The following is a 27095-nucleotide window of genomic DNA, read 5'->3' on the forward strand; positions in this document are numbered from 1 at the left end:
TGCTCATTGCTTGTCTAACTGCACAGCAGGCCAAGTTCAGCTCCCTAACATCTACTTCTCTATTCCTACCTATTGTCTTTCCATGAGGTTATTCTTTTTGTATTGAGAAGTTGGATCATCTCAGTATGCAGTGTCAAGGTGCAGAAGAACTGGCAGGACCTGGTCTTTCTAGATAAACTCAACTCTCATGGACCAGACAGATCAAGATATCAATATGCCTGTTTGCAGTTCAGGACATTAATATACCTGATTAGCTTTTTGTTCCCACTTCCCCAAACTTAAGAATGATGCAAAAACAACACCTATCTTTTTGTTTTCCCGAGAGCACCAGGTGAATCAGTTATTCTGAAAAGCTTTGAGAATGCCACAGAAAGGCACTGCAATCATCACACAACACACTATTACTGCATCCTAAAAAAGGTACAGAGATCATACTGATAGAGAATATAGGCCTTCTGCCTCTCTGAAAGGATTCAGTATCAGGATAGCCCACAACAGTCAGAGATTACTCCCCCACTGTTCAGTTTTTATTTTTGATGGGGATTCAGGTCAAAGTTGCACTTCTGAACCTTCCATCAGCCAAGGAGCAAGGCACATCTCTTTCCACTCCCAGTGGACACTGCTGTTACCTCACTGCCCAGACACCACCACAGCCTCCTGATGAGCTGCCATAGTGCATCCTGCCCTGGTGCCCCTGCTCTGGATTGTAAACCCACCTCCTGGAACCACACACCAGCCTGGCTCAGCCCTGACACAGAGACAGGCATCTGTGGAAGCACCTCAAGCCAAGAGAGCAGCGCACTGCTGCATCTTCCCTTCAACAAGAAGCTAACACAAAGCTGGGTATAAACAGGAGGAAATGTTGCTCTGTGACATTCTCAGGCTGGGAGATATTTTATACCTGGGCAATGACAACAGGTAAATATGTTCACACTATGAAAAAAAATTACAACATTTCCAAATGTTAGCAATAAGTAGAAGGTGACAGTTTTATGAAGATCCTCAAACAGAAATACAGGCTTTGGAGGGAAATATTAAGTTGTCGGGATGTCCATTCAAGTTTTAGATTTGTTCAACAGAAATAAATGACTACACATACCCTGCTCTGGACAACAACAAAAAAACTTGCCAGGAAAAACCAACAGTGTGAAAAAATACAAAGAAAGTAATCTGTAATGAAGAAAACCATAAGGGGAAAAAAAGTGAAACACACACTATAAATATTTTTCTGCTGAACAATAGATAATGTTGGAGTGATATGGCACTTTAATCCTTCCAAATGCTTTCAGTTCATTAATAAAAGTACTTAATTTCTTTATTTTTCAACCTGTAGCTCAAGGCAATTACTTCTCATATACTGCAGGGGAAATTTACAGCTGGTCTTTAACACTGTATTATTTTAAACTACTTGGTAATATAAAGGTGTGTGTATATATATATATATACACACACATACGAGGATGTGATGCTTATTTTCTTGTGCTTCTCTCAGGAAATATGAATTCCTTCTCTATCTGCCATAGAATGTTAGATTTCATTTTACGTATGTTTCCCACTCTGGATACAATTTTCCAGATACTTTGCCTTGAAGTAAATATTATTGATATTTTTTACTTACAGATTTTTTTTTCTTTTGCAGCTATGTCAGCAACCAAAGAACACATTTGTACAGCTGTATCTATTGCAAAAATAGATATATTAATCATTACTCCATGGTAACAATTTTTTAATGCTCCTATAAATGTATTATTATAGCAATTCCATGTGCTAAAGAGATTGCATAATCTCACTCTAAAGGTTTCCTTAAAAAAAGAGATTAGGGCTATGTAGTTACTGTAGTTACTGCAGAATTTTCACTTATCCTCTCAGATTTTTCCTTTTCCTGTGGAAGAGACTTAAAAAAAACCTAAGTAAATCAACCACACTTAATTTCCCTTCTCCCCATCCTAAAAGTATCTGGAAATGTTACTTCTCTGCCTTTTCTGCAAGAAGTCACAGGCTTAGGAATTGATTCAATCCAAACATTAATCCCTCAGAGCAAGCCAGGCAAATTGTCATTAACACACCCTACAGGCTCTGCTGACAAATCAATACAAGTTACTCAATGCAGCTGCAATGGAGGTCTGTATCAGACCTTGTCTACATTACAAGTCCCATTTTCTGCTGCATCCCTGCTTGCACAGATCTAAGAGGAAAAAGAAATCTTCTATTTAAAGCAATACTAGATAAAGACTCATACCAAGTAAGCTTGAAAGGTACATTTATTTGAAAAAGTTCAGCTGCCACCTTCCATCTCTGCTGTTACAGCTGAACAGGGATGGGAGCTTGGGGGAGCAGGGATTCCCTTCCCTCCCCCAATGAGCTTTTCCTGGTTCCCCAGGGTGTTTTCCTCACCCTGCTCTTGGGACACCATGGGATGCTATATGCTCATTGTGGGAGGTGCAAACCTGCCTTTACTCTTTGCTACTTTGCTGTGCAGAGAAACAAAGTCCCAACTTCAAAACACCTACGTGCAGTTGAGAAATCTGGAGAGAGATGTTTTGCAGCAGATAGAAGTGACCTTGTGAAATCTCACAGGCTGACCTCTTTTCTCAGAGCAGAAAACCAAAATAGCTCACTCAGATACACCAGTAAGGGCAGCTAAAAGAAAGCTCTTAAGTAAATGTTTAAATGCCCTATTTTTTGTAAAGACAGGATTCAAACTGAAAAGAATCACTTTTCATTTGTTCCTCAGTAAAGATCCTCTCACACCATGTCTGTGTTTGCTACTCTTTAAATTAAGTTATACTCCAATCATTGGGAATAAAAAAAATTTGAAGGCAGTCAGATACCACCTTATAAAACACACACACTTTACTGATAATTCATTCCTTTTTTTCTGGCAGAGGTATTTTCTTCTTTCCCTTCCCTGTTAGAGAAATTGAGGCAAATTTCTCCATGCGTGCCCAATAGAGTAATACCAGTCCCACCATCTTCCCAGAAGATGAAACCTGTCCCAGACACAACAGCTGGGGCTCCTCTCTCAAACCAGCAGTGCCCAGCACCTTCCCCCTCCCATTGCAGGAGCTGGGCATTCCCAGTGGGGGCCCTTCCTGTGCATGGCCCTGGTACACCCTGGGCAAAATGGTACCCATGGGACTGTGTCCAAGGCAAATCAGATGCAGCCTGTGAGAAACAGTCAGCAACATGGGTGCGGTGCCAACCTCCATACAGAGCCAACAGGAAGGATTTTGGGGTGACAGCCACCACTTGCTCTGCTGTGAGTGCTATATGCAAGCAGGAGGCTGGTGAAAAGTAGCTGAGTAGCTTTGGCTGCAACTCCACAGAAAACATCAAGGAGGCTCAAGCCACCACAGGCAACTTCACAACTTGCCTGAAAGCCATGTATGCAGTACAGCAAGGTACAAATGAATTCCCCTGCTAATAACAATTAAGTCATAATCTCTGAGGGAAAAAGGTTTACATGAGCATCTATTTAATTATGGATAAATTCTGCTTTCCCTTCATGCCTTCAAGCCAAACGTGGCCAGTATGCCTTTTAAAAGCCACCTTCAAATCAACAGATTAATATTAGTTCATCAAATGTCATAAGCTTGAAACAGAAGTAAACTGATCCAGAACATACACAAAATAATTGACCTCATTTTGCTGGGTGCAAAAAAAAAATTTTTCTACAGAACACTACAGTGTTTCTTAAATGCAGCCCCCTTTTATAGGCAGCTGAGGTTTTGTGTTCTATTGCTAAACCACACTTCTACAGGCTCTACAAGCACAGAGCCACTGCTTTGTGGATAATCTGATGTTAATTTGAGAAAAAAAGCATCACTCAAACTTACTTGGCAAGTACTTTCTACAAAGTCATTGCCAGCTTCACACAAACACCTACCTAATTCTTGGCAGTGTTTCACAAAACAAATTTGTGTGAGCTGCAGCATCTCATATCTAGAGCACCCTCCCACCCCCATCCTTTTTTTTTTTAACAAGAGGGGAAATACTAACAGAAGCAGAGAGATCACTTCCATCCCATATAGAGGAGAAACCTGCAAGATAAATATGAAATCACATCCTAAAATTACTCTTCCTAGAGCTGGTTTTGTTCATAACAGATAAAAGAGAAAGCCCACTTGAAGAGATGAAAGTGAGGCAAGGGAGAGTAAGAAGGAGAGCAGACCAGGCAGACCAAGTAAGCAGCACTGCTACAATCTAGACCAGGCAGCAGCTCTGAGAAAATCCCACAGCCAGGGCCCCTGACTTCACCCTGATTATCACTGCTCCAGGGGGGATCCTGCTCAGCTAGGCCATGGCACCCTGACCATGGTTTGAGTGGGAGCAACCTGGCTCCCTTTGGAAGGATTCACACACATCTAGTGACTCCCTGAGAGCAGGGCCTGAAAGGAGGTGTCCCTGCTTGCCACCCAGGACTAGGTCCTCTGCCTGACAGCAGTGCTGAGCTGCCAGAGGACTCCATCCATGATGACGAACCTGGACAGTTGCTATGGAGCCTCTGGAGCTGCTCCATGAAAGCTGCTCTAAAAAGTGCCAGATGAAGTAGAAATAATTAGCAGACCTGCACGAACAGAGGTTCCCAGCCAATGAGAAGACAAATACAATAATATAGAGCAGCTTGACCCAAAAGAGTATTGCAGACACATAGCTGAGCTCTGCAAATCACACAAGTGTGAATTCTGTTCCTTGTGCAGCAGCCGAGCTGCTGGAGCCCCTGGCAGCAGGCACAAGACAGCAATAGGCCAGAGAAAAGCTGGTGCTGCCTGTATCCAGCAGTAACCATCACTGCAATAGCCTACACAATTATTTACTTGCCTTGTTGTTGAAACAGGCAGACAAAGAAACCTGGCATCAAGAAAGGATGCATCACATACCCTGTATTTTTCTCTTTGGCTAAGCAGCCACATGCTGTTAGCTAGGCTTTACAAAGCAGCATTTCAAAGGAGTGAGCAAACATCATGAGAGATGCTGGAGTCATCTCTCCAGGCTGGAGTTCCAGGAAAACATGCAGTGGGGACCTAAACAAAAGCTTTATGGTGCCACAAGAGAGGGAGGAGAGCAGGTTTACCCCTATCACCGCAGCCAACTTGCAGAGCTGGGGAGCCTACAGCGAGAGGGACTCTGAACACAGGAAGGTTCACCAGCACCACTACTGACTGCTCTAAAGGCAGAAGATAAAATCAGCTTTGGTTTGGACCCAGGCTCGCCTCATTGCCGACACTGCTTACTTTTCAGCTATTTATTATCATTTGCTGCTTGGACTTTGCTTGACACCTCAGCAATGTGCGCTCTCGCACGCTGCAGCTTCACGCACAACAGAAAGCTGGGTCTAATTCTGAGTCAGGACTTGCCGCCTCCAGTGGCTCTCCACTGCAGCAGCCTGGAAATTATGTAACAGCTTGCCTCTGGTTTTGAGACATCAAAGATCTTATTGGATTAGATGATGAAACAGTCCACTTGCCATTCCTCACCTACCAGCTCTGCCAGTGCGGGGAGTGGACATCAGGCATCAGCTCTGGGCATTTGACTTTCTATGTGCATTTGCAGCCTATGGGTTCTGGGAGAGGTTACAGTGCCTGGGAAGGGATTAGGTCTCTCTGCCTTGGGAGGAGACAGTTTGGAGTTAATATACATAAATGCATTTCCATTTTGCCCCCATGAGTTTCAAGATTAACAAGCCCACACAGAGTGAAAAGATACAATTTATCACTTCCAGAGGTTTTGTTTCAGGCTGTTGCAGAGTCAGGCAGATAACGCATCAATTTATCAACACTTGCTAATTTTATATTTAAAATTTTTTCTCCACCAACACGACGGCCAAACAGTAGGAAAATGAAGGGAGCTTATCTGAAAAATCACACAACTGCACCAGAGAAGTCCAATTGCCAGTACACCCTGTTCCACCAAATCCTGCCTCTTACCTTCCACGATCATAGGATTTCCACCTATTTCAGTTTAGCTGACCACCAGCAAACTAACCCAGCAGTGAGAGCAAATGGTGGGTGCCCTGCTGGGTTATTGAGCAGAGAGGTAGGTACAAATGCCCCTTTTCAGGAAATTCTCAAATAATTTCATGGGCAAAGTCAGTACTGAAAAACTTGGAGCACGGAGCACTGCTTTAAGGCAGATCTGCAGTAAATGCTGCAAGTCCCAACTATCTGGCATTTTCACTCAGGCTTCAATCCAAGGAGAGAGTTTGTATATACAGTAGGATTGCTAAGGCGGCAGACTTATAAACACAACTTCCCTTCAGAATGAAACATCTGAGATTGCACTGCAGCCCTTACAGGAATTATATTTCTCTTTCAAAGACAAAACAGACTCATTAACTCTGATATGATGATGGCTTGGTAGCAGAAAAAGACTGCATAAACTCCAACCATTTCCTAAACATTCCTTCAGCAATTTCAGGAGATAAAAACTGTTAATTTGTATGAGTGCTGATGAAAAGGACTTGTGAGTAATTAAGTCAAGTTGATCACAAAGGTAGCTCTGTCCCACTATAAAAGCTCTGTTCCATTCTAGACTCGAATATTCAATGCTTATAAAAAATGTGCATGTGTGAGTGTTTAAAAGTTACATAATGTAAAATCCCCAACACTGAAAATAAATGTGATTTTAACGTTCCTCTTAATGGCTCCAGCTGTAAGTGCCATGGCATAAGAAATAGAAAATATTCAAGTCAGTTTATCACATCTAAATATTACATGATCCAGTTAGTTGCTCTAATTGCTGCTAGGATATTTAAAACTTCCTGGCTACACAGAGCCAGGTCCATTTCAATGCAAGAGGACAGAAAACTTGGTTCTTAGAATAGTTTTCAGTGGGTTTTAACAGATGTCAGAGGAAGTCACTGCCAAAAGATGCACTTCCACTCCACTCTGCATCCTGGTGACCCACTCCCAGCACCTCCCCCATGTCAGAGGTGATGACCACAACACGTCAAAGGAAGTAGTTGGAAACTTTGTTTTTTTTTTCTTTCAAGGTTATATTTCAGCCAAATCAGCAGCTTGATTCAACTCTGCTCATCTTGGTGGCAGCAGTACTGCCATAATTCAGCTGGCATCAGCAGTGAAACAGAACCCACAGACAAATGAAAAATGTTGTCAGCCATTCTTTGGCACAAGAACAGTCTTTCCCCACTCCATGGCCCTAGGAGTTTTGAGGAAAGACATTCAGGAGGGAGTGGTAACTTATCATGGCCATATGTTGTTAGTCTAGAATCAGAAATAAGTCTGCATCTTAGGTCACAGAGGGAAAAATCTCACTTCTGACAATAGCCTTTATCTCATAGTTTCTCTCACAACTTGCCTGCACCAAGAGTTTTACGTCAGGCTAAGTCTGACAGATGCCAAGTTGCTCCTTTTGACAATGAGCAAAAATACCCCAGAAATTAAATGTGAGTGCTGGTGGCTGCCACCCCACTCAGGGTCTCGGAAACATCCTGCCTTGTGCCGCCAGCAGCTGCTTCTGCAGTAAACAATTTGTGCAGAGAGGGGCTGAGGAAGTGAAACATAACTACCCCTGGGGCAGGAGTTCTCTTCTCACTTGATAGCACAGCAGGGGAATTTTTTAAAGTCATGTCATCTAATAAATCACATAATCTGATAGGAAACAAGACTAGTCTTCTTTTTCCTCTTTTAAGCTGTTAGCACGCACACAGCAGCATCAGCCACTTCAGAAAGTACAGAAATTTTCTCTCTCTTACTCAAAGGGAAGAAAACCCTCTTGTTTCCAGAAGCCCCTCTTGGTTTTTTTTAATCAACAAATTAAACTGAACAAATTAAAACAATGAAAGCCATCAGTGCCTTCTAAAAATCATCAGCCGGCTCTCAAGTGGTTACATGTGAACCTCTATCTGGCTGGTATCAATAAAACACAGCAACACGTATTCACATTTGTGACTGTTCAAGTCTTCATCTTGCACATTTTCCTTTTTCAGAAACTGCATTTATATTTGTGGGACTAAAAGGCAAACAGCACCCAGGTTGATTTCCTGCTGATAGAAACTTCCTTCTCTTTGCCCCCTCCTGCCTCCAGGCAGTCATCATTATCTCTTCTCTTTCCCTTGGCTGGCCGCTGTTGCAGAAAACCTTTTGAATTTTCTACATTCAAGAAAAGGCATCCCATCTTCTTTTAAAACTTCAAGTGAATTCTTCGTTGATTTTGGCAGTCTACTAGCAGCCTTTCTTAAGTGCAAAGGAAGATTATCCTTAATTCTGCACTCACATAAAAATAATTACTCCCAGGGCTATATGGCCCACATTTAAAAAGTCCAGTACATCCATCATCTTCCTAAGTAAAACAAAAGCAAAACTTGTAGGCTACATGCACGTAAAAAGGGATCCTAATTTTGTTATAGGCTAAAAAGCTGAAGGGAGCAAACCTCAAAATAAAGCAAGCAAGTCATGCAATACCTGAAAGTAATCTGTGATGAAGGATCCAAGTTCACTCTTCAGCAGCCGTCTGTAGACAGAAGGAATGGAGCCATGAAGCAGCAGCCACTGCTGGTCATTTCTTACAGCTATATCTGCACTTTACAACCAGTCATATCAAAGATACAGGAATGTATGGGAATGGGTGCTTTTGGCCACAGTTAGATTTCTCTTATAGTTACATATGTATTTTACAAAGGCTATTTCCAAATTATAAAGAAATTAAACAGTTTCTCTGAAGTCTTCTAATTATAAACCACACACCTAGAACAAGCAAAAAAAAAAAAAAAAAAAAAAAAAAAAAAAAAAAAAAAAAAGCAAAAAAAAAAAAGAAATTACCCCCCTGAATGAACAGAAAACTGGGCAGAAAATCTGGAGTTATTTAGATTGAAATCCACAATATTTTCTGCTTTTTTGTTTAAACAATGATGCCTTTCATGTCACTGAAGACAGCATATCTCCCTAATGTTGTATTTCCTTCTCTTTTGGAAGTAGAAGGTGAGGATAAGGAGAAGATAAATGAAACAGAAGCCACACCCACATTTTAACTACCATATTTCAAACAACAAAAAAGAAGGCATATTTTCCAAGGAAAAAATTCTAGAAATTTAACAAGAGGTGTTTTAATACATACAGGCAGGCAAAAGCCACACTAAAGAAGTATTTCTGATGAAAATTGTTGGCTTTTAAATCAGGCTGTGATAAAAGTTTTAAATTCTAATACACAGTCATATTTAAAAAAAAATTGGGATTGGTTTACATCAGAGGCAGCATTGAAAAAACAACTTAGGAAGTTCAGTGCATTTGCACTTTAAGCTTTCAGTGATTGAGAATAAATTCTGTAGCAGTAAATTCTACGTAAATTTAAAGATTGCCCAACGCTTTCCAACACCAAACACTGCAATTTTTTTTCTGTTCTAGGAGTTTTGCTTTTTACCAATGTGAAGTATAGTCAAGAGTGCTTGAAAATAGCATTTGAATCAGCAACCATCCAGTTCTTAGGCTGGGTTTTTACCACCAAACTATGCCACTTTACCTCATCTCTGCTCAAAGTCAAATTTGACAGCCTTCCTCTCTAACCATTTTACAATACTTCTACATTTATTTGCATGCCAACATGCCTTTACTCTTTCTCTCTCTGAGTGTTTATATTCACCCACCCAAATCAAAGCCAATGTCTATGAGATCAATAAATCAGGTAAATCTTTAGGCACCGATTTGTCAGAAGCTTTTCCATTGGCTTCAGCCAAATCCAGCAGGCTCTCCACCAGCTGACTGACAAGCCCAGCAGGATATGGCTTCATGCAGGTAAGACCAGCAACCAGAGGCTTGCACCTTCGAAAAAAATTAGGGGAGGGGTCTCTTCCTAAGGATGGCCAGGTCACCTCCCACTTACAGAAATTCCATTTACCAAAGGCATTTTTTACATTTCCTCTCACTGTGACAACTGACTTTCAGAGTAGTAAAAAAAAAAAAGCAGGCAGCAATCCAGAACAAAATGTTACTACCTGCTCATCTCCTGGTCCTGTCACTACCATCCCCCTTTGAAACTGTCCCATGTTTTCCTCTGCCAAATGATGAAGCATTGGCATTGTGCAGAACCTGAGAGCCTCTTACTGCATTTGCAAACTACAACCCAGGAGCTGACTGAACAACTATGGGCAAGGGCAAGGAAAATGCACCAGCTCAACTTCATGGCACACAAGAGTTGTCTGTCTTGGAGGTTTGGCTTTTCTCCAGTGTCAAGCTAGAGATTCACCTTGTGCACAGAGCTCACCCTGTGCTGGGAGCTCCATCAAGACCCACAGGTGTGAGGCTGCAGGTGTTCATACAGACACACATGCAGAGGCCTGTCCTTTGCTCCTTAGATGGGCATTAATGAGCTACTTGGATGTGAAATGGTCTATTTAAAGAGTGACATTTGGAGATGTAACCAATGCTCGGGGCACCTGCAGGAACATTAATCATATAATTCAAGGTGAGTGCTTCCAAGTACAGCCTGGCAGTGCATATCTGTGGAAAAGGGCATTTCCCCTCCCACCAGGAGCACTGCTCTCAAAGCACACACAGTTCATAAAGAATTTCCTGTTCTTTGCCTAGTTTTCACCAGACTGCATTCATTTCAGCAACCAGCATGAAGAGAGCATGGTCCAGCCTCTGGGGCCAAGCCCAGACCCCACAGCAGTTCTGCTTCCCTGGAAAGGTGGGAAGGAGCACCTGCTTCAGGGGAAAAGCAGGATGCAGCCACTGCCATGGGCAACAGGCGAGTCACAAAGCCCAAAGTCACTCCCCAAGTCTGCTAATGAGCTGGGCCTTTAGGTATTTCCCAAGCCTTATGACAGCTGTTCTTATTTTCATGTCCACAAATACTCATCCCATGGAGAATTAAGATTGCTCCAAGTACTTAAACCTAATTTGAAGACTTCTGACCTGAACACACTAAAATATCATTAAAGTGCAAGATGCTGCCCTTGCTCAACTCTCAAAAGGAATTATATTTAACTTTTTGGGTTTGGGACTAGACCAAATTGGACAGAGTCTCCTGCCCTGATAGCTGCATTTATTTTGAAAGTGGGGAAAGGGGTAGTTTAGAATGCTGTTTAGTACACAATTAGCTCAAATTGCCATTTGAATCTTTTCGAGCTCAAAAAAATGCAATAGGAAGGAGGGGAGGGCATATAAAAGAAGAAGAAGAAACATGTGTGACAGCATTGTTGATGAATTAATATGGATGCAGTGGTAAAAAGAGAAGGAGGAACCTACATCCATTAGCCCTGACAATACTCCTCTCAGCAGCACTTGAAACCAAGGCAAAAATAAATAGTTCTTTATCTACTCTACAGTCCTATCTATTGCTAATCAAACTTTCCAACTAATCAGAATGAAACCACAAATAATCATGAAACCTGCTTTTAAAAGAAAATTATACTTCTAACCATCACTAGCATCAGTGACAAAAATGTTAGCTAGGTTTTTAGTTTTTTTTTTATCTTTCCTGTTCATATTTTCAGGTTTTGCTCTGTAATTATCATGTGAAGATTAAGCTTTTAAACAAAATGCTGTGGTTTACTTTAAACAGTCCACGGTTCTGAGAAGTTTGGTTTCAGAAAAGAGATGCCAATATTATTATGTATAAAACATATGAGGCATAGCTCCTAGAAAGGAACAAAATCCTTAACAATCCTAGCCAATACACAACCTGACCTTATTAAAGCTACACAAGTTGGAGAAAAATTATCTAAATACCCCATGCCATTCATGTCACTCGATAGCAAGAAAGAAGTAATTTAGCCAAAAACCCCCAAGCTGTGCATAAATTTGCTCTCAGCCCTTCTCCTCCCACCAATATCTTTGAACTGTGGTTCTGAAGGCAACAGATCCCAGCAAACACCAAACAAGCAGCAACAAAAGTCCATTTTCATGCATTTCAGCAACCTACCTGATATTTTCATTGAGGGTGTAGAGTTCATTGCTCTGCAAGCCTCCCCCTTTGAACACATTTATCACTGCTGTTTGTACGCTGCCAAAAAAAGAAATAAGAGAGGACAACATCCATGAATAACAGCGTGATTTACCACAGAGCACAAGGTGAGCAAGGCACCAAAAAGCAGAGAGATTGCAACCAGGTGCAGTTAATTGTCCTTAAATAGTTCCACCCCTTCTCACCTTGAAATTGTTACTCTTAATTACCTACATCTCCCCTGGGAGACAGAACACAATCAACCTCAAGCTCTGCCTGGGGTAATCAAGGGAAAGTTGTCACAGGGATACTCCTGGCGCCAGATGTCTCTTGAACACAACTGTTTGGGGGTTCTTTGCTGCATGCTGCAGGCTAGTTGCTATGAGGAAACATAGATCTTTTGGTAATATCTGCCAAACACATCACGCTGCATTATCTAGTGTTCCTACCATGAACGACCTACTCTGCAGCATCTGGCAAGACCCTGGCCGTGCTGGAAGATGTTCTGCAGCCAGCATCACCTCAGATCCGAGTTTAAGCCCTGTTAATCCTTGTAAGATGCTGTTGGAGTACCTTCTAATTCTCTCACCAGCACAGAGGAAGTCATAACAATTAGCAGGTCTAAAGCTTGACGTGGCTAACAAGGACATGTGTCATTCCCTAAACAGACATTCCCTTCTGTGGGCCAGTTATGGCATCTGCATGCTTCACAGACCTCAGCTCACTATCATGGCACAAAACTGCAATGTTTTTGCCGGGCTACTTTTGTCTGACATTGGTAAACTGAGCTAGGTTCAGCAAGCAAGAACAGTCTGCAGAGCGCAGAGCTGGAGCCGTGTGGCAGAAGGGAAGGTGGGAACACCCACTTCTGGTAGCAGCAGACCATTACATCACATGAAGACATAGGACATCTCACTCTTCACCTTTCACACTGTTTTTCCAGTTGCCATTGCTGCATGACACACATAGCAGACAGGATTTAGCTATCAATAGGAAATGCCGGTTCAAGCCACAAGCTTAGTAGTTGTCAGAGGAACTTGACTGTGATAAAAGCTTCATAATATGCAAATACATTCCTTTGTGAATTAATAAACTGGCACTTATTAAAGTACTAGGAATGTGTTTTCCTAAATGGTACTTAAAAGATGCAACTGTTAACAAAAAGCAATTCTGCTTTTCAAGACAGTATGGCTGAAAAACATTATGGCCCATTATGACAGTGGCCCAAAACCAACTGAGAACTACTAGGTCTAAATTTTTCAACTCCACAGACGCTTTCAATGCCTGCAAAGCCTGGACATGCCAAAAAATTGTGCATGCTTATAAACAGATGAGCTTAGTCTTAAATGGTGTGAAACACAACCGTAAGATATGCATGGCCCTCATTGAGGAGCTGCTGCAGGGCAGGAGCTCACCCAGGTGGGTCCTGCTCACCTGTTCCAGGCAGAATTGGAGCTGAGCTGCATGGCCTGCCGGGCTGCCTGGAACCGAGGCAGATCACTGAGGACAGGGGAGCTCATGAAGCGAGGTCGAGGCCTTCTGAACGAGCCCATCTTGTGGAACTGGAGCACAAAGGACACAGCTATGGTGAACCCTCCTTTCATAGGGTCAGGTGGAGCGGAGCAGGACCATCAGAAAGGCTCTTCTCTCAAAGGTTCCAGCATCAGTCTCAGCAATGTCCATGAGTCTTCAGCCCAAGGACTCAGTCAAAACCGAAGAATCAGCCCCAGACTAGCGATTCCCCACCATGTTGGGTTGTGACGTGTGCTGCATGATGAAGGAACTGAAGCAGTCCTGCAACGCAAAGCGAGAAGAGTAAGGAAGAGAAGGGAGGAATGAAAATATCCTGTGCCATTAAGAGCCGCTTTGGGAAGACTCTGGAATTCCAGAGTTCTTCAACAGCCCCATTTCCCATCTTGCCCCTTAAACAAAGACCAAACAGAGCCAGTCAGAAATGCAAACACAGTCTCTCTTTTGACTTCAATTAGCAGAGATGCAAGAACAGAGATGTCTCAACTCTTCTGCCAGAGGCACTTACAAATACCTTTAAAAACAGTTAGCCACTCAGCTTGTATATAAAACAGTAGTAACTGGAGAAAGAGAAAACTGTTCCACTAGAGAGGTACAAAAGATGAATAATGGAAAAAAAAGATGAATAGACTAACACAGGGGTTTTTTTTTTGAGAAGTGTTGTGCAAGGGAATAAACCCACTTGCTATCAGTTCACTACAAAAAGAATATAATAATGAGCTTCTTCAAAAGAGTTCGAGCATCCAGATATTTTGAGCACGAGCAGGGCTTTTATGTTTCTGTTTTTTCTACAGCATGAGAAATAATTGCTAGGCCAATTACAAAATGCCCATATTTTCCACTCTGATCATCATCTCCATGTAGATGACTATGTAGCCCCAAGTAAACCACAGAAATAGAAGAAGCGAGCTTGAATAAAAGCCACAAAAAAAACTGGCAAAGCTTCTGTACTTTGAAATCCTCCCACTTTAGATGAATACAAGCAATCGATGTAGTTGGCAGTTTTGAGAACGAGATGTGGGACACAGGAGAGCAGAGGGGAAAAGAAACAAACAAAAAAGTTGTGTAACTGAACTGCACATGAAAGATGTAAATCTCTTTTCTACAACATCTTCAGCATGAGGTGAAAAGAGAGATGGTCAGACAAAAACAATGCTATGTGTCTGCACTAACTTGACTGGTGTTCAGCCCAGGGAAAATCTTTCCGCTGCCCAAACTATAATTAACTCTTACATGTAAGAAAACCGCTTTCTTCCCACCTGGCCAACCCCATTTTACGCTGAGCTGACTTTGTTACCCCAGTGCTGCACAGCCTTGGCAGATTCTGATCAATTACCATGAAGCCTTTGCAAGGCCCTTGCTGTGCCACGGACACCACATGCCCTGCCAATGAGGAAGCTGAATGGAGAAAACACTCCACTTTTTAGGCACTGAAACACATAGTACTATCATTCCTGGTGCTATTCAATAAATAAATAAAGTTGTTATACCCTCACAAGCTAAATACAGTTTGCAGAGGTCTCTGTGGAACTGGGACATGGCTAGAAGTGCAACTTTTTCCTGCCTTTAGGCAACTCCTGATTGTCTTCAGAGATGACAAAGCCCAGACAGTCTTTGTGACATAAGCTTAACCTTAATTCTTGTTGCTTGAAAGGGCAGCAGTCTGTTGATTTTTTGGCTGCTCTGTCACAATTAAGATAAAAACAAGGCCATAACTTTTAGACATTAAGATTAAATGTAAACTAGTACAAACACATCAGCAGGATCTTTTGTGTGCATTTCAGAGCACCAGTTCATTTGACATTGCCCACATATTTTCAATCTGCCAGCAATTTCTCCATTGATAACTGTAACCACATCAGAAATCACCAGAAGAAAAAGCTACAGCACCTTGGAGAGCCAAGGCAGGTTCTTTTCATAGCGGACCAAAGAGTGGCCAAAAGGCAAAGGCCAAGTATAGAGGCTGCTTCTGTTGCAAAACAAGAGCTCATGACAATGTTTGTCTACAAGCTGACAGCATGAGGAGCTGAATGACAGCTCACTTCTCCCAGCAGCACAGTAAAACATCTCACTTAACAATCTTTACACATAGAAACACAAAATTATTTGGGTTCGAGGAGACCTTAGAGACCATCTGGTTCCAGCCCCCCTGACACAGGCAGAGACACCTTTCACTTTCAGAGGTATAAAATGCAATATAAGCATTATTTCTAGCGGGCACTTAGCAGGGCTAGAAAGCAGTGGTTAAGATGTGCTAACCCACAAGCCTCCTCTTACCACTACTCCAGATGGCAGAAAGGCATGCAAGCACCTTTCTCCCCAGCAATGAAATCATTTTATAGGATGCATTCATATTCATTTGAATTATATTAAGTTGCAAGGGGAAAGCTTAAATTCAGAAATGTAAAACAATATAACAACCTCTGTGCCTTAACATACATAAATTTAAGTATGGGTAGGAAAGTCTTTGGCCTGTTCTGTGCAAACAGTAAAACACCACAGTCAGGAAGGTCTCTTCCGAGCTTAGGCTATGGATTTACAAGATTCATTCCACACAGCAAAACCATGGCATTACAGTGGGCTCCACGATGAATTTCCTGAGCACTTCTTACCGAGGGAATGTGCTTAAACTCATTGAAACATACATGCTGTTTTCTTTAATCTCTGTTAAAAGTCACCAGGAGATAAAAACAAGCTCTTGCCTGGGAAGAGCAGATAAGACACCCCTCTTCCTTTCCCAACCCAGCCTGCAATGTATGTTACTCTCAAGTCAACCTTACTTTGGAATCTCATTAGGAATTTAAAGCAAGATCTTCAGCTTTAGGACCTGATTCATAGTCTTATTTCTTCAGGACTCAAAGACACAAATCTCTCCTATCTTATCTAAACCCAGTAACTATTAAATGGCAGGCACATCAAACTCTTAATTTGAAGGCAGACTAACCCTAAATGGTATCCATGCATAAGTGACCCTCATGTTACCAGAACTGGAAATGCCAGCCTGCAAGAAAGATCATTCTCTCCCCATGCCCACAGCCCATTTAAACTGTTTTCAGAGTTCCATAAAGCTCAAAGTAATAGAGAGTTTACTAAAAAACTGACTTCTGTAACGTACTCTGCAGATCCTGTGCACCTACCTGAAGGTACAACAAAGCACCTGAACCCAATCAAACACTTCCATCACACCAGATTTTCCTTTCACAGCAACTAGCTTCCACTGAAAGTTTTCCCCAAAGCAAGGAAGCTTCAAAAATAATGCTTCATTTTCACAGGGAGGCTGCAGCAGCAGTTTCTTGGCAATATCTGTGGTGTGCATTCTGCAGTGTGCAATTTTTTGGCTTTTATCTGGGAGAAACTACCCCTGTGGCAAGAAAGGCATTAACATAGTTATAGGTTAGTAAGAAGCCCTCATGGTATTCAGGCTATTTGAGCTATTTGGAACAAACAGCATTTAGTAAAATGCAGAGCAAGGAACAATTTTCATCTTGCTGTGAAAACTCTCACAGAATTATGCAGAAATGTTCAGAAACAGACACTGCTCTCCTAGAGGCTTTCGGTATAAACTCCTTCACATCTGCAGTTTCTTCTTGCCAGGATTAAAGTGGTTCAGAAGGCTACAAAATAAAACTTAACTTCTAATAATCACAATCCTATTAGCAATCACAGAACTTGAAAAAGCTTTACAGAGAAGCAATTACTTTTCCCCTTTTACACAGAATGATGGGAGACACCAAGATGCAGCATGTTCCAGGCACCAAGCAACATTCTCTCCAGCAATTATAAAAGACATTAAGCGTCAGAGACTGAAGTGCAGTGACTGCATAAGACATACAGCCACACCAGAATTTTTCACTGCCACGTGGTTCAGCTGCTGGGATAATGCTTTACATGGCATCAGGGGATTCCAAACTGTTTGCCAGCTGATATATCCTAAAACATTCCCCACTCTCCTCATCTTGCTTAGTGACCCTGCACATCTTTTTTGGCAAAACACTTGTCATGACTAAGTCAGAGAGATAGGTATTGCTCTTCGTTCCCTTCCAGATGTCCTACCCACCAGTCCTTTTGTTTTCTTTATCCCTGATTATCATCTCAAAGTCCAGTTACCAAAACCCTCTAGACCTCTAACAAGGCAGATATGTCATCTGTGTAAAACTCAGGTCTTCAGGGGAGCTAACTCTGCAAAGATGAAAGTCAATGTCCCCAGCTGAGGCAGCACAGCAGGACCATGAGTCAATCTGACAACAATGTAATTTCATCCACTTGTAATTCATCACATCTGAGTAAACACTTTTAGAATTAATATGAATCTTCAAAGAAAATAATTGAGCATCGAGACAAATCCTTTTCCAACACACATACATACGGATATTTATAAAAGCATTACAGTCATGAAGCTAGGACACTTTTATTATTTGTTTTCTGTTAGCCATGAAAAACAACAGAGAAATCATTATAAAATGATTTCATGAATCGACCTTTCCCTCCCAACAGATCATAATACATCTGACTGCCTGGAGGAAAAGCATGATCAGGAGCCACCCCTGCTTCAACATCTCTCTCTACTAAAGAATAACCCAAATTAAAAATTAAAATTGGCAGCAAGGTCTCCAAATTATGAATCTTCATGATAATCTTGGGCCAAACAAACAAAAAGCACATGGTAACTGAGATTTAACAGAACAGACCTTTAAAAATTCCTCTGATGTCTGCTCTGCAAAACTCAGAGCAACAACTGCTAACGGAAGTGACATGGCAGAAAAATCTACAACTGTTTTTGCTTCTTAGAAGAAATCTTTTATGAACATTACTTCACAACAAATTCAAGCCAAAAAGCCACAAGTCCAAAAGTAACTTCAAAACAGGAGGGAAAGAAATAGTGGAGAATGAAAAAGAGCAATAGAGAATGATGGGTTATCCCGACATAACTGATGTTTTGCCATTTAATTATTTTTAGTGTTAAAAATGGCCCCTTCACAAAGAAAAACATACATTTGTTTATATTTGTCTTTTATATGCTTCATGCAATTGTGGCATTGATAACCTATGATCATAAAATACACAAATTGGACACTGCAACATGCACCTGAGTATTTTGTAATCATTTTGAGTGTTGAAGAAACGTAATCTTTAGAAAAATGCCCCACTGTACTAAGCCTACAATGCTTAATGAGCAGTCCCATCCTGCCTCAGACAAAAAAAGTATGCAGAGAGCTAACCAGATTCTTGTTAGGTGATTCTTCTTCCAGCCCAATAAATCTTTAACAAAGTATGTGATTGGCAAAACCCTTTTTGAGAGTTCAACTGACAAGATATGAAGATACTACTTCTGACAAAAATCCCTCATTTACCTGCTATGCAGCCACACTGAGAAGTGGAAAAGCAGCTCACAACCTGTAACTTGGAGTCTTATAGGTCAACATAATTACACAAGTCACATGCATGAACTTCATTTATATTCTTACACGGGCAGTATTTGCCAATGCTAAATTAACAGCACATTCAGTTCCTCTTATAGCTCCCAATTGCTCAGTTTCTTAAAATTAAACAAGGTTTGATCATCATCTCTCCTACTTTTCAGGAGAGAAGATGATAAAATTGCGATTCACTCAATAACTAACAGAGGTTATTTCTGGTCAACAATGATCAGAAGCTGTGTCTTAGATACACCTCAGAAGCTATTGAAAGCAAAAGTTTCAAAAATATTCAAGCAGTCTAGGGTCCAATTTCAAGGCATTGAAATCCTTCCTACACTCTCATCCTTTTACGCCTCACCCCTTTGGCTATCTGACCCATGAAAAGTTTAGTGCTTCATCTACAGGCCATAAAAACAACAGGAATCAAACTAAATATTGATCTTAATATGGTTTAAATCAAGTCCTGAAGCAGCATGGAAAAGTGGTGACACTTTGTCTTGTGAGCAGCTCCTCACTCAGGAGGAGTGAGTTTATCTCCAGGTGTGCTCATGCCAGCACCAGGAGCACAGCCCATGCCAGGAGACATTCCCAGTTCAGGAAGGTAAGTGGAACAGTGCAAGACCAGCCTTCAGGTCTTTCAGTCTTATCAATAGGATTGATTCAAGTCACAAACTTTAAAAGACAGCTTCTTCCACCCATAAATTAATGGCATTCGCTTCTGAATCCCAAAAATCATCTCAGAAATTTTGCAAGGGGAAACTATGAGGCTATGATGAGGGATCACAAACCATAGGCAGGCTCAGGGACCATGCCACAAGGGCAGGATCCACGTGGAAGCAGGACAATGCTCCACTTCCAGTGGGCGCAGCCAAATGAAGGGCTGTGCCATAGGTGCTGTTCCATGGGGGAGCACGAGGTGATTCCTCAAGCTCTTTGTGCAGGTTCATGCCAGCTGGAAATGCAGGGCTTCAGCCAGCCAAAGCACATTACCTGTAACCCCATCACACACCTGCTGCCAGCCCCTGGCTGCCCCCAGCCTGTGCACTGCCAGCTGCTGCCAGGGTTGCCTGTCTGCCTGCCCCAGGTCTGCAGCCTGCCCACCCCTCCCTGCACCTTGGGAAAGCCCTGAGGGATCCTAGGGAGGCTCAGCCCCAGGCAGATGGGCCACTCAGTCCTGCAAATCACTCCTTTCATCAAGAGCTCTTGGAGGCATACTAATAGGAGTAAAAATAATTAGCTCAATTTTCTGGCTGAGGAAATAAAAGTTGCTAATCCAGTGAAGTGACTTAGCCTGGTCTTCAACCTTGTAAGCCAGGATCCTATTCATCAAACAAAAATATCCCTCTAAGCTGCTTTAATGAACCTTTCAAATTATTCGACAGTGTTGGAGAGAAAAGGATCAATCTGATCTACCTCTCCTTACCTCTCCCTTCCAAGCTGATTGAATACCAAAAGGTGACTTTTTTTTTCCTGGCTTCAACACCACAAAGGCAGCAACTTGATGTCCCATAAATAATGGTGTTCTACTGGCCTCACATATCTGTAATTAAAATGGATAGACTTCAACTATTGAGCTTAAATATGCTATCAAAGTGACATCAGCAGAATAGGGAAAACCAGCCCTCTTGATACAAAGTTCACACTCTGGTATGCAATCATATAATCAACAATTTTACTGCCACAAAACACTGACTACCCAAAACAAGATCTCACCTTCCTTATCTTCCTAGTACACACTCATCTCCACAACAGAGACAACAGCATCCCTGTTTTCTATCCCCATCTTTTGCATATTCCCTCTTCCAATTTGACCCACATCATGCCTTTATTCACCATATGTCTCAAACAACTTCACAAACAGATCTAACTTGGCTTTGGTAACAGAACCATTTATAAAGAAATTCAGTAGTATCCACTAAGTTGTGCTCTGAGTTTCTGAGGTTAAATCAAACCTGAAACTCAAAGTGAAACTCTGCTTAAGAGTGAGAATAAATATACGAAGAGGGGGAAAAAACCTTTGTGTATATCCCACCATGGTCTGAGAACCTTCTCTGTAGCTGAGAGACCCCTGCAGTCCCCTTGGAGTTTACAGCCAGTTCAAAGTAAGACTGCTACTTCACATCTATATACATGATAGTACAACTACTCATTTAAAAATGTAAGAAATCAATAATAACACAGAGCAAGCCAGTTCAATGTGAACTAAAGAGATCCGCTCATAGTAAAGAACACACAGAAAAATAAATATCTTCCTATATAGGAGTAGCATCTAAGACAACAAAGTTATTTTGTTTTCTACCATAGATGTTCTGTGTTATTTCAAACAAATTTTTTAAATTCCTAGGACTCACATCATTCATAAAATGGAGTAAATTTTTATGGCTATTAAAGGGCATGATATGGTTGCAAAACACTCTGACATGCCTGGATGGGAATAAGAGGAGAAGAGCTCATTAGAATTCCTTAGCTGACCAGAATGAAGGTAGAGACAAATTTGAATGAGATGCACTAACAGATGATTTAATCTGGTTGAAATAAATTGTATCCCCCAATAAGCAATTACCACACCAAAATCTAGCTATAAAAGGCAAGAAGCAAAAATGTCACACAGGCTTAGAAAAATAAAACCGATGGAGTGGTTTGAGGATGAAAAAACACACTCACTTCTTTGGTACAATAAAAAACCTATCCAACAGAAAGGAGGAATGGATAGGAAGGGGGAAAGATAGGATCTATCACCATTTTCTGATCAACTGAAAGCTTTAGGGTATTTTAGGCATTCCATATAGTTGCATCCATAACAGCTGGAGCAACCATCCTTTCAAAATTGCTCACTGTGGTGCTATCATAATCCACAGCACCAAACTTACCTGCATCTGTCTTTTGAGTTTCACACACCAACACATGGCAGATGTAAAATCACCACTGCTTCGTCTCTAATTCTATAGCAAGGCTTTACTCAAGCAGTTAACACTCCAAAAACCACAGCTGATTTAATAGCAAAGCAGTAGTCCAAGGATCTCAGGCCCTCAGTTCAGTAGCTCATGTTGTTACCAGACCTATCAGTCTTAAACTCACTTCATTAGCAGGTGATTTTCCAGAAATACAGCTAAATGGGAACACACATAAAAACAAGGAAGATGAAACACACACAGTTATTTCCTTCCACTGGCAGTATTCCGACATTCAACAGATGCCCTAATAAATGTACCCCTACTGGAGAAAAACAACCCAAGAATGTATCACTTGAATGACACAAGTATGAGTAAGCCATCAAACTCTTTCTGTAGAAAAGGCCTTTGGACTGAATTGACAAATGTGTTTTCTAACGCAGAAACTAACTTAGCACTGCTTTCCTTTCTGAATTTCACCCATGTGCGAAGTGATAACACCCACAAAGAGCCATTCCTTCAGCATAGTCTCTAAAAATATTTTCACAAATCTCAGAGAAACTTTGACCATTTAGACCACTTGACCTTTTAGACCATTCCTTCCTTGGTCAAATGTGGTGAAATTCACAAACAAATTCCTAAGGGAATTCACAAGAGAGAAACAGACAAGCCACAGTATGCTTTCTTAAAGGTGGTCACACTCAAGGAGCTGCAGTGAATGGCTCCTTATCCAAGTGGAGAGCAGTGGTTAGTTCTGGGATAGGCACCATTTAACACCTTTTTCAGTGACAAGGACAGTGGCACTGAGCACATCCTCAACAAGTTAACTGATGACACCAAGCTGTGTGGTGCAATCGACACACTGGAGGGAAGGGATGCCATCCAGTGGGACCTAGACAGGTTTGAGGGCCTGAACATGAAGTTAACAAGGCAAAGTGCAGAGCTCTGCACCTGCATCAAAGCAATCCCAGGTACAAATACAGGCTGGGCCAAGAATGGATTGAGAGCAGCCCTGAGGAGAAGGACTTGGGGGTGCTGGTGAACAAGAAGCTTGACATGACCCAGCAATGTGCAGTTGCAGTCCAGAAAGACAATCATATCCTGGGCTGCACCCAAAGCAGCGTGGCCAGCATGTTAATGGGGGTGATTCTCCCCCTCCACTCTGTTCTCCCAAGATCCCACCTGGAGTGCTGCATCCAGCTCTGGAGCCCCCAGCACAATAAGGACATGGACCTGCTGGAAGGAGTCCAGAGGAGGGCCATGAAGATGATCAGAGGAGTGGAGTACCAGGGTGGAAGAGTTGGGGGTGTTCAGCCTGGGGAAGAGATGGCTCCAGGGAGACCCAGAGCACGTTCCAGAACTTAAAGGGGGCCTTACAGGAGAGCTGGAGAGGAACTGTGTTCAAGGGCATGCAGTGATAGGTGAAGAGGGAATGGCTTCAAAGAAAATAGGTTTCGATTAGACATTAGAAAGAAACTTTGTACTGTGAGGGTGATGAAACACTGAACAGGTTGCCTAGAGAAGCTGGAATTGTTCAAGGCCAGGTTGCACAGGGCTCTGAGCAACCTGGTCTACTGGAAGGTGTCCTTGCCCATGCCTGGGGCTTGGAACTAGATGATCTTTAAGGTCCCTTCTAATCCAAAACATTCTATGTTTCTATGATTGAATGCCAGGCAAAAGCATGGAGTGAGAGAAAAATGTAATTTCAGAAGCAAAAAGGTCATTATCAGTCTAAATGTAATAACATGTTTAATTTTCCAGGAATGTTAATCAGACAGCATGCAAGATATACTTTATCAAAATCAAACAATAAGTCAGCAACAAAAATTATTTAAGAACTATCTCTACTGCAACTAGAATGGCAATCTATTATTTTTGGGCTTTCTTGCATTTCATTCTTATTCCTTTTTGTTTGATTTTTGTTTTCACATTCCTGTTGTTGTTATTAAAAACCTAAACATGCCCCACATTTTTAACCCTGGGGCTACAAAACCTGGCAGTTAAGTAGCTGCTTATACATCACAGCCCATGCTCAGTCCATCTTCTGAACTGCACTTAAACTCATCTTGTGTAGTAAAAACAGGTTGTTATGCCCTACTGAATAAGCCCTGGAACCCAGCACATATTTAGTCAGTGTATATTTATGCTTGAACTCACATCAGCAGAAACGATGAGTACAAAAGGCCATACATTATGGGAAAAAAAAATCCACAAATGCTACAGGTGCCTAAAAAAGTCACATGAAAACTGAACTCACTGAATATGAGTTACAAAAAGGATCAAATTCTAGTACTTATCTCTGTGCTACTTTTAAATCCTTGCTGATATATGCAAGTCTCATTCCTCCACTCTTTCCATAAGAATGAAAGCTACATCAAAGAAAAGGTTAAATATCTCACCTGTTCTGTCTTTGGTTGCTGGAAATTTAATGAATTGAAATTCTTCCAAAAGGGAGTAAGAACTCAGTAAACACTACCTGTGTTCCAGCTGAACTTTGAAAGCGAACGTTGAAAGTCTTATCAGAGTTTCAGGTGATATCAGACAACCCCTAAACACACGGCATGAAATTATTACGAAGAGTTTTATCTTGAAGGCGGAAGACAAATGTGAAACTGTCACCTTAACTGCGCTGTAAAACTGCCAAAAGGAGATATTACTATTAAGCTGACATATCAAAAAAGACTCCCAATAATGGGCTGAGTGCACCTGTACTTCCCTGCCCACCCTTGTCACTGCCAGCTTGCCAGGGCCATCCGTGCAGAACCCAGTGCAACATACCATATCTGACATGACAGTTACTTCAGCCCGAGATTTAGGACATCCTCTTCATAGACAACCAAGAATAAACCACCTCTGGAAAAGTTTCTTCCTAGCTTTATCAAAATGTACATGTTTTTTTGACCCAAGCCCAAGACCTTTGCTCCCTCAGATGTTTTATCTTAGCAAGAATGCCAGTCTGAATGCTAATGAATTGTGCACCAAGAGCATACCTCATCCTAGATTACTGTGAATTTTGCAGTTACTTGGGATTTGAAGTCTACTTTTTCTTGTGTTTTGGAGCACAAGAGAATAACCTTTTCATTTTTTAAGTTCAATACTTTGGTAAGCACCCCTAAGTTCATTAGTTTCTTCTATGTTACAGCTAAAAGAAAAGTTGCATGCCTTCTGCAGGAATTTCTTAGCACTCTTCACCCTATGTGACAGGTCAATCAATCACAACGGTCTCTCTTGGCTGTAAAAAGTATCCATAGCTCTAATAGGAGAAGTTTAATCTGAGCAGCAAAAAAAAGGATGCCAGTGCTTTTACAACACAATTCTCCACTTACCTACACAGACAGGCCATTAAGTTTTGGGTTACTACTACAAATCATGGTCTCAAATCTAACATCCTTGCCATGGCTGTAAAACAGCTGACATAATTTACTGCACAGATTTTCAACTATAGGTCATTTTTTGTTGTCAAAATTTTTGCTAACAAAGTTCTTCACAGATGTAAGAGGACAGGATTTTACTTGCAGCTAGGGGATATTCAGGAAAGTCAGTTCATTAGTAGACCACAGTGTCTTGTTTCCTCTGATTTAGAGCTATACTGTCAGGGGCTACTACCACAGTTGGGCTGTGGCAACTGTTTAAGAAAAAGAAATACCTAAATTGCGTATCAGCTCCTGTGTTTTGTGCACACTGCCTCACCATGAAATATGACCTGTGGGTATATACATGAAATATGCACACACAGAGAGCGCTATATGCAAGATGTAAACAGGTCCTGCATGCTGATCCAGGTACCAGTGAGCTCTGCATAACCGAGGTCTTCCACATCACAAAATTGCAGCATTGCCTATAAATATGCTCAGCACTTGTTTTTGACAAACAAAATATCCCTCTAGTCAAGACAGCTCACTTACATGAACAAATCATCATATGACTGGAAAAGGCAGAAAAAAATAGCTGTGCTTTGGACTACTCTTTTCAGCATAGACAGCCAGGAGCTGCACTGACCAGGGTGACTGCTGGAATGACATGTGGCTGTGGCTGATGTCCCATGGAGAAGACGGTGGCAGTGAATGTGTTTAGTAGTGGAAGGATGTGGAAAGTAGATTATGCCCACGAAATTGGAAAGCACTGTAAATATTCCTAGGACACAGAGGTTCTGAGTGCACTTTGGGGAAAGATGGGCGTCGACAGCATGGGAGAGGTACAAGGGAAGAAAGGGATGGAGCTACGCTTCACTTTGTTAAACAGGTGACCAGATACTCTTACGGCTTTTGTCTCCTCTACGTGCTAATTCAATTTATTTAGAGAGAGACGGGAGAATAATCTCTTTCCCTCCGCCACGGTTTCAGAATTATTGCATCTCCTGGGGGGAAGGATTAGACTGAGACATTTGGTTTGGAAATGACTCACTCGTCAGCGCTATGGAGCCGGAGGGTCTATTTTTAATATTTTTAAATGGAGAACTTACCCAGGTCTCACGCCTGCACTGCGCTCCAGAGGCACCGCGGAGCCGGCCCAGCCCGCTCCCTTCCGCAACCGCGCTCCGGTAAACATCCCCTTCGCGCCGCCAGCGGCATCGCCGCCGGCCCGCTGTCCCCGGGCAGGGCGGCCGGCCCGGGCCGCCCGAGCCCTCCTGGCCGAGCGGGGCCGGCGCCCGAGGTCGCGGCTCGCACTCACCCGGGCCGGGCTGCCGCTCCCCGCGCCCGCCGCACGCACGCACGCACGCACGGACGCGCTGCCTTCTTGCCGCGATCAGGCAAAATTTGCCAACCACCGGCCAGGATTTTACACTTCCTGGCGGCCGGCCAGCCCTTGCTGCTACAGCCTGCCCCGGGCTGGCTCCTCCCCGCCGAGACAAGAGGCGGCCGGGCCGGGCCGGGCGGAGCGGGGCCAGCGGCGCCTGCCTTCCCCGGCTCCCACCCCGCTCCGCCTGGGGGTACCCCTCCCGTCCCATCAGAGTCAGGAAGTTTAAATTCTTCTGACCTTAAGCGAAAGACAGGGAATGGAAAGGATGGAGGAGCTCGGGAGGCCCTTGCCGGGGAAGGGCGGCCGGCCCGGGTCCCACGGGGCGCTCCCGTCCCCGGTCTCGCCGGCTCGGCCAGGAGATGCTGGACCTCCGCCGGCTTCTCGCTGGCCCGGCTCGGGGCGCACCCAGCCAAAACAACGGGTCGTGTAGCACGGGGGAAGGGATGTGCCGTTTAAAGTTAGGGTTTATTTTATTTTGATCTCATGGTTCAAGGTTCCTCTGGCAGCCGCAGCACCGTGCGTTTGCTCTGTTCTGCTGTCACAGCCTACAGCAGGTATCAGACAGGAAACTGCTGAAAAAAAACCACTTGTAATTCGGGGTCCTTAAAGAGATTAA

General features: G+C 42.5%; 1 protein-coding gene across 4 annotated transcripts in view; it reads right to left on the reverse strand.

Annotated features, from left to right (window-relative positions):
• Window positions 1-26466, reverse strand: part of PRR5L (proline rich 5 like) — a 41773-nt gene extending 15307 nt beyond the window's left edge. For 3 of the 4 annotated variants that reach the window (XR_008431626.1, XR_008431625.1, XM_053946570.1), the window contains exons 1-4: window positions 26202-26378; window positions 13336-13695; window positions 11881-11961; window positions 8424-8472 (exon numbers count right to left, since the gene is read on the reverse strand). Coding sequence is in view for 2 of the 4 variants with exons in the window: in XM_053946570.1 (XP_053802545.1) it covers window positions 8424-8472; window positions 11881-11961; window positions 13336-13505 (300 nt within the window). In the remaining 2 variants the exon portion in view is untranslated. Of the gene's footprint in view, window positions 1-8423; window positions 8473-11880; window positions 11962-13335; window positions 13696-26201; window positions 26379-26410 lie in introns of those variants that run through there. The other variant, XM_053946571.1, reaches the window with a different exon arrangement.
• Between the last annotated feature and the right edge of the window lie 629 nt (window positions 26467-27095).

Source organism: Vidua chalybeata, chromosome 6 (assembly GCF_026979565.1).
Source record: "Vidua chalybeata isolate OUT-0048 chromosome 6, bVidCha1 merged haplotype, whole genome shotgun sequence".
NCBI classification, from domain to species: Eukaryota; Metazoa; Chordata; class Aves; order Passeriformes; family Viduidae; genus Vidua; species Vidua chalybeata.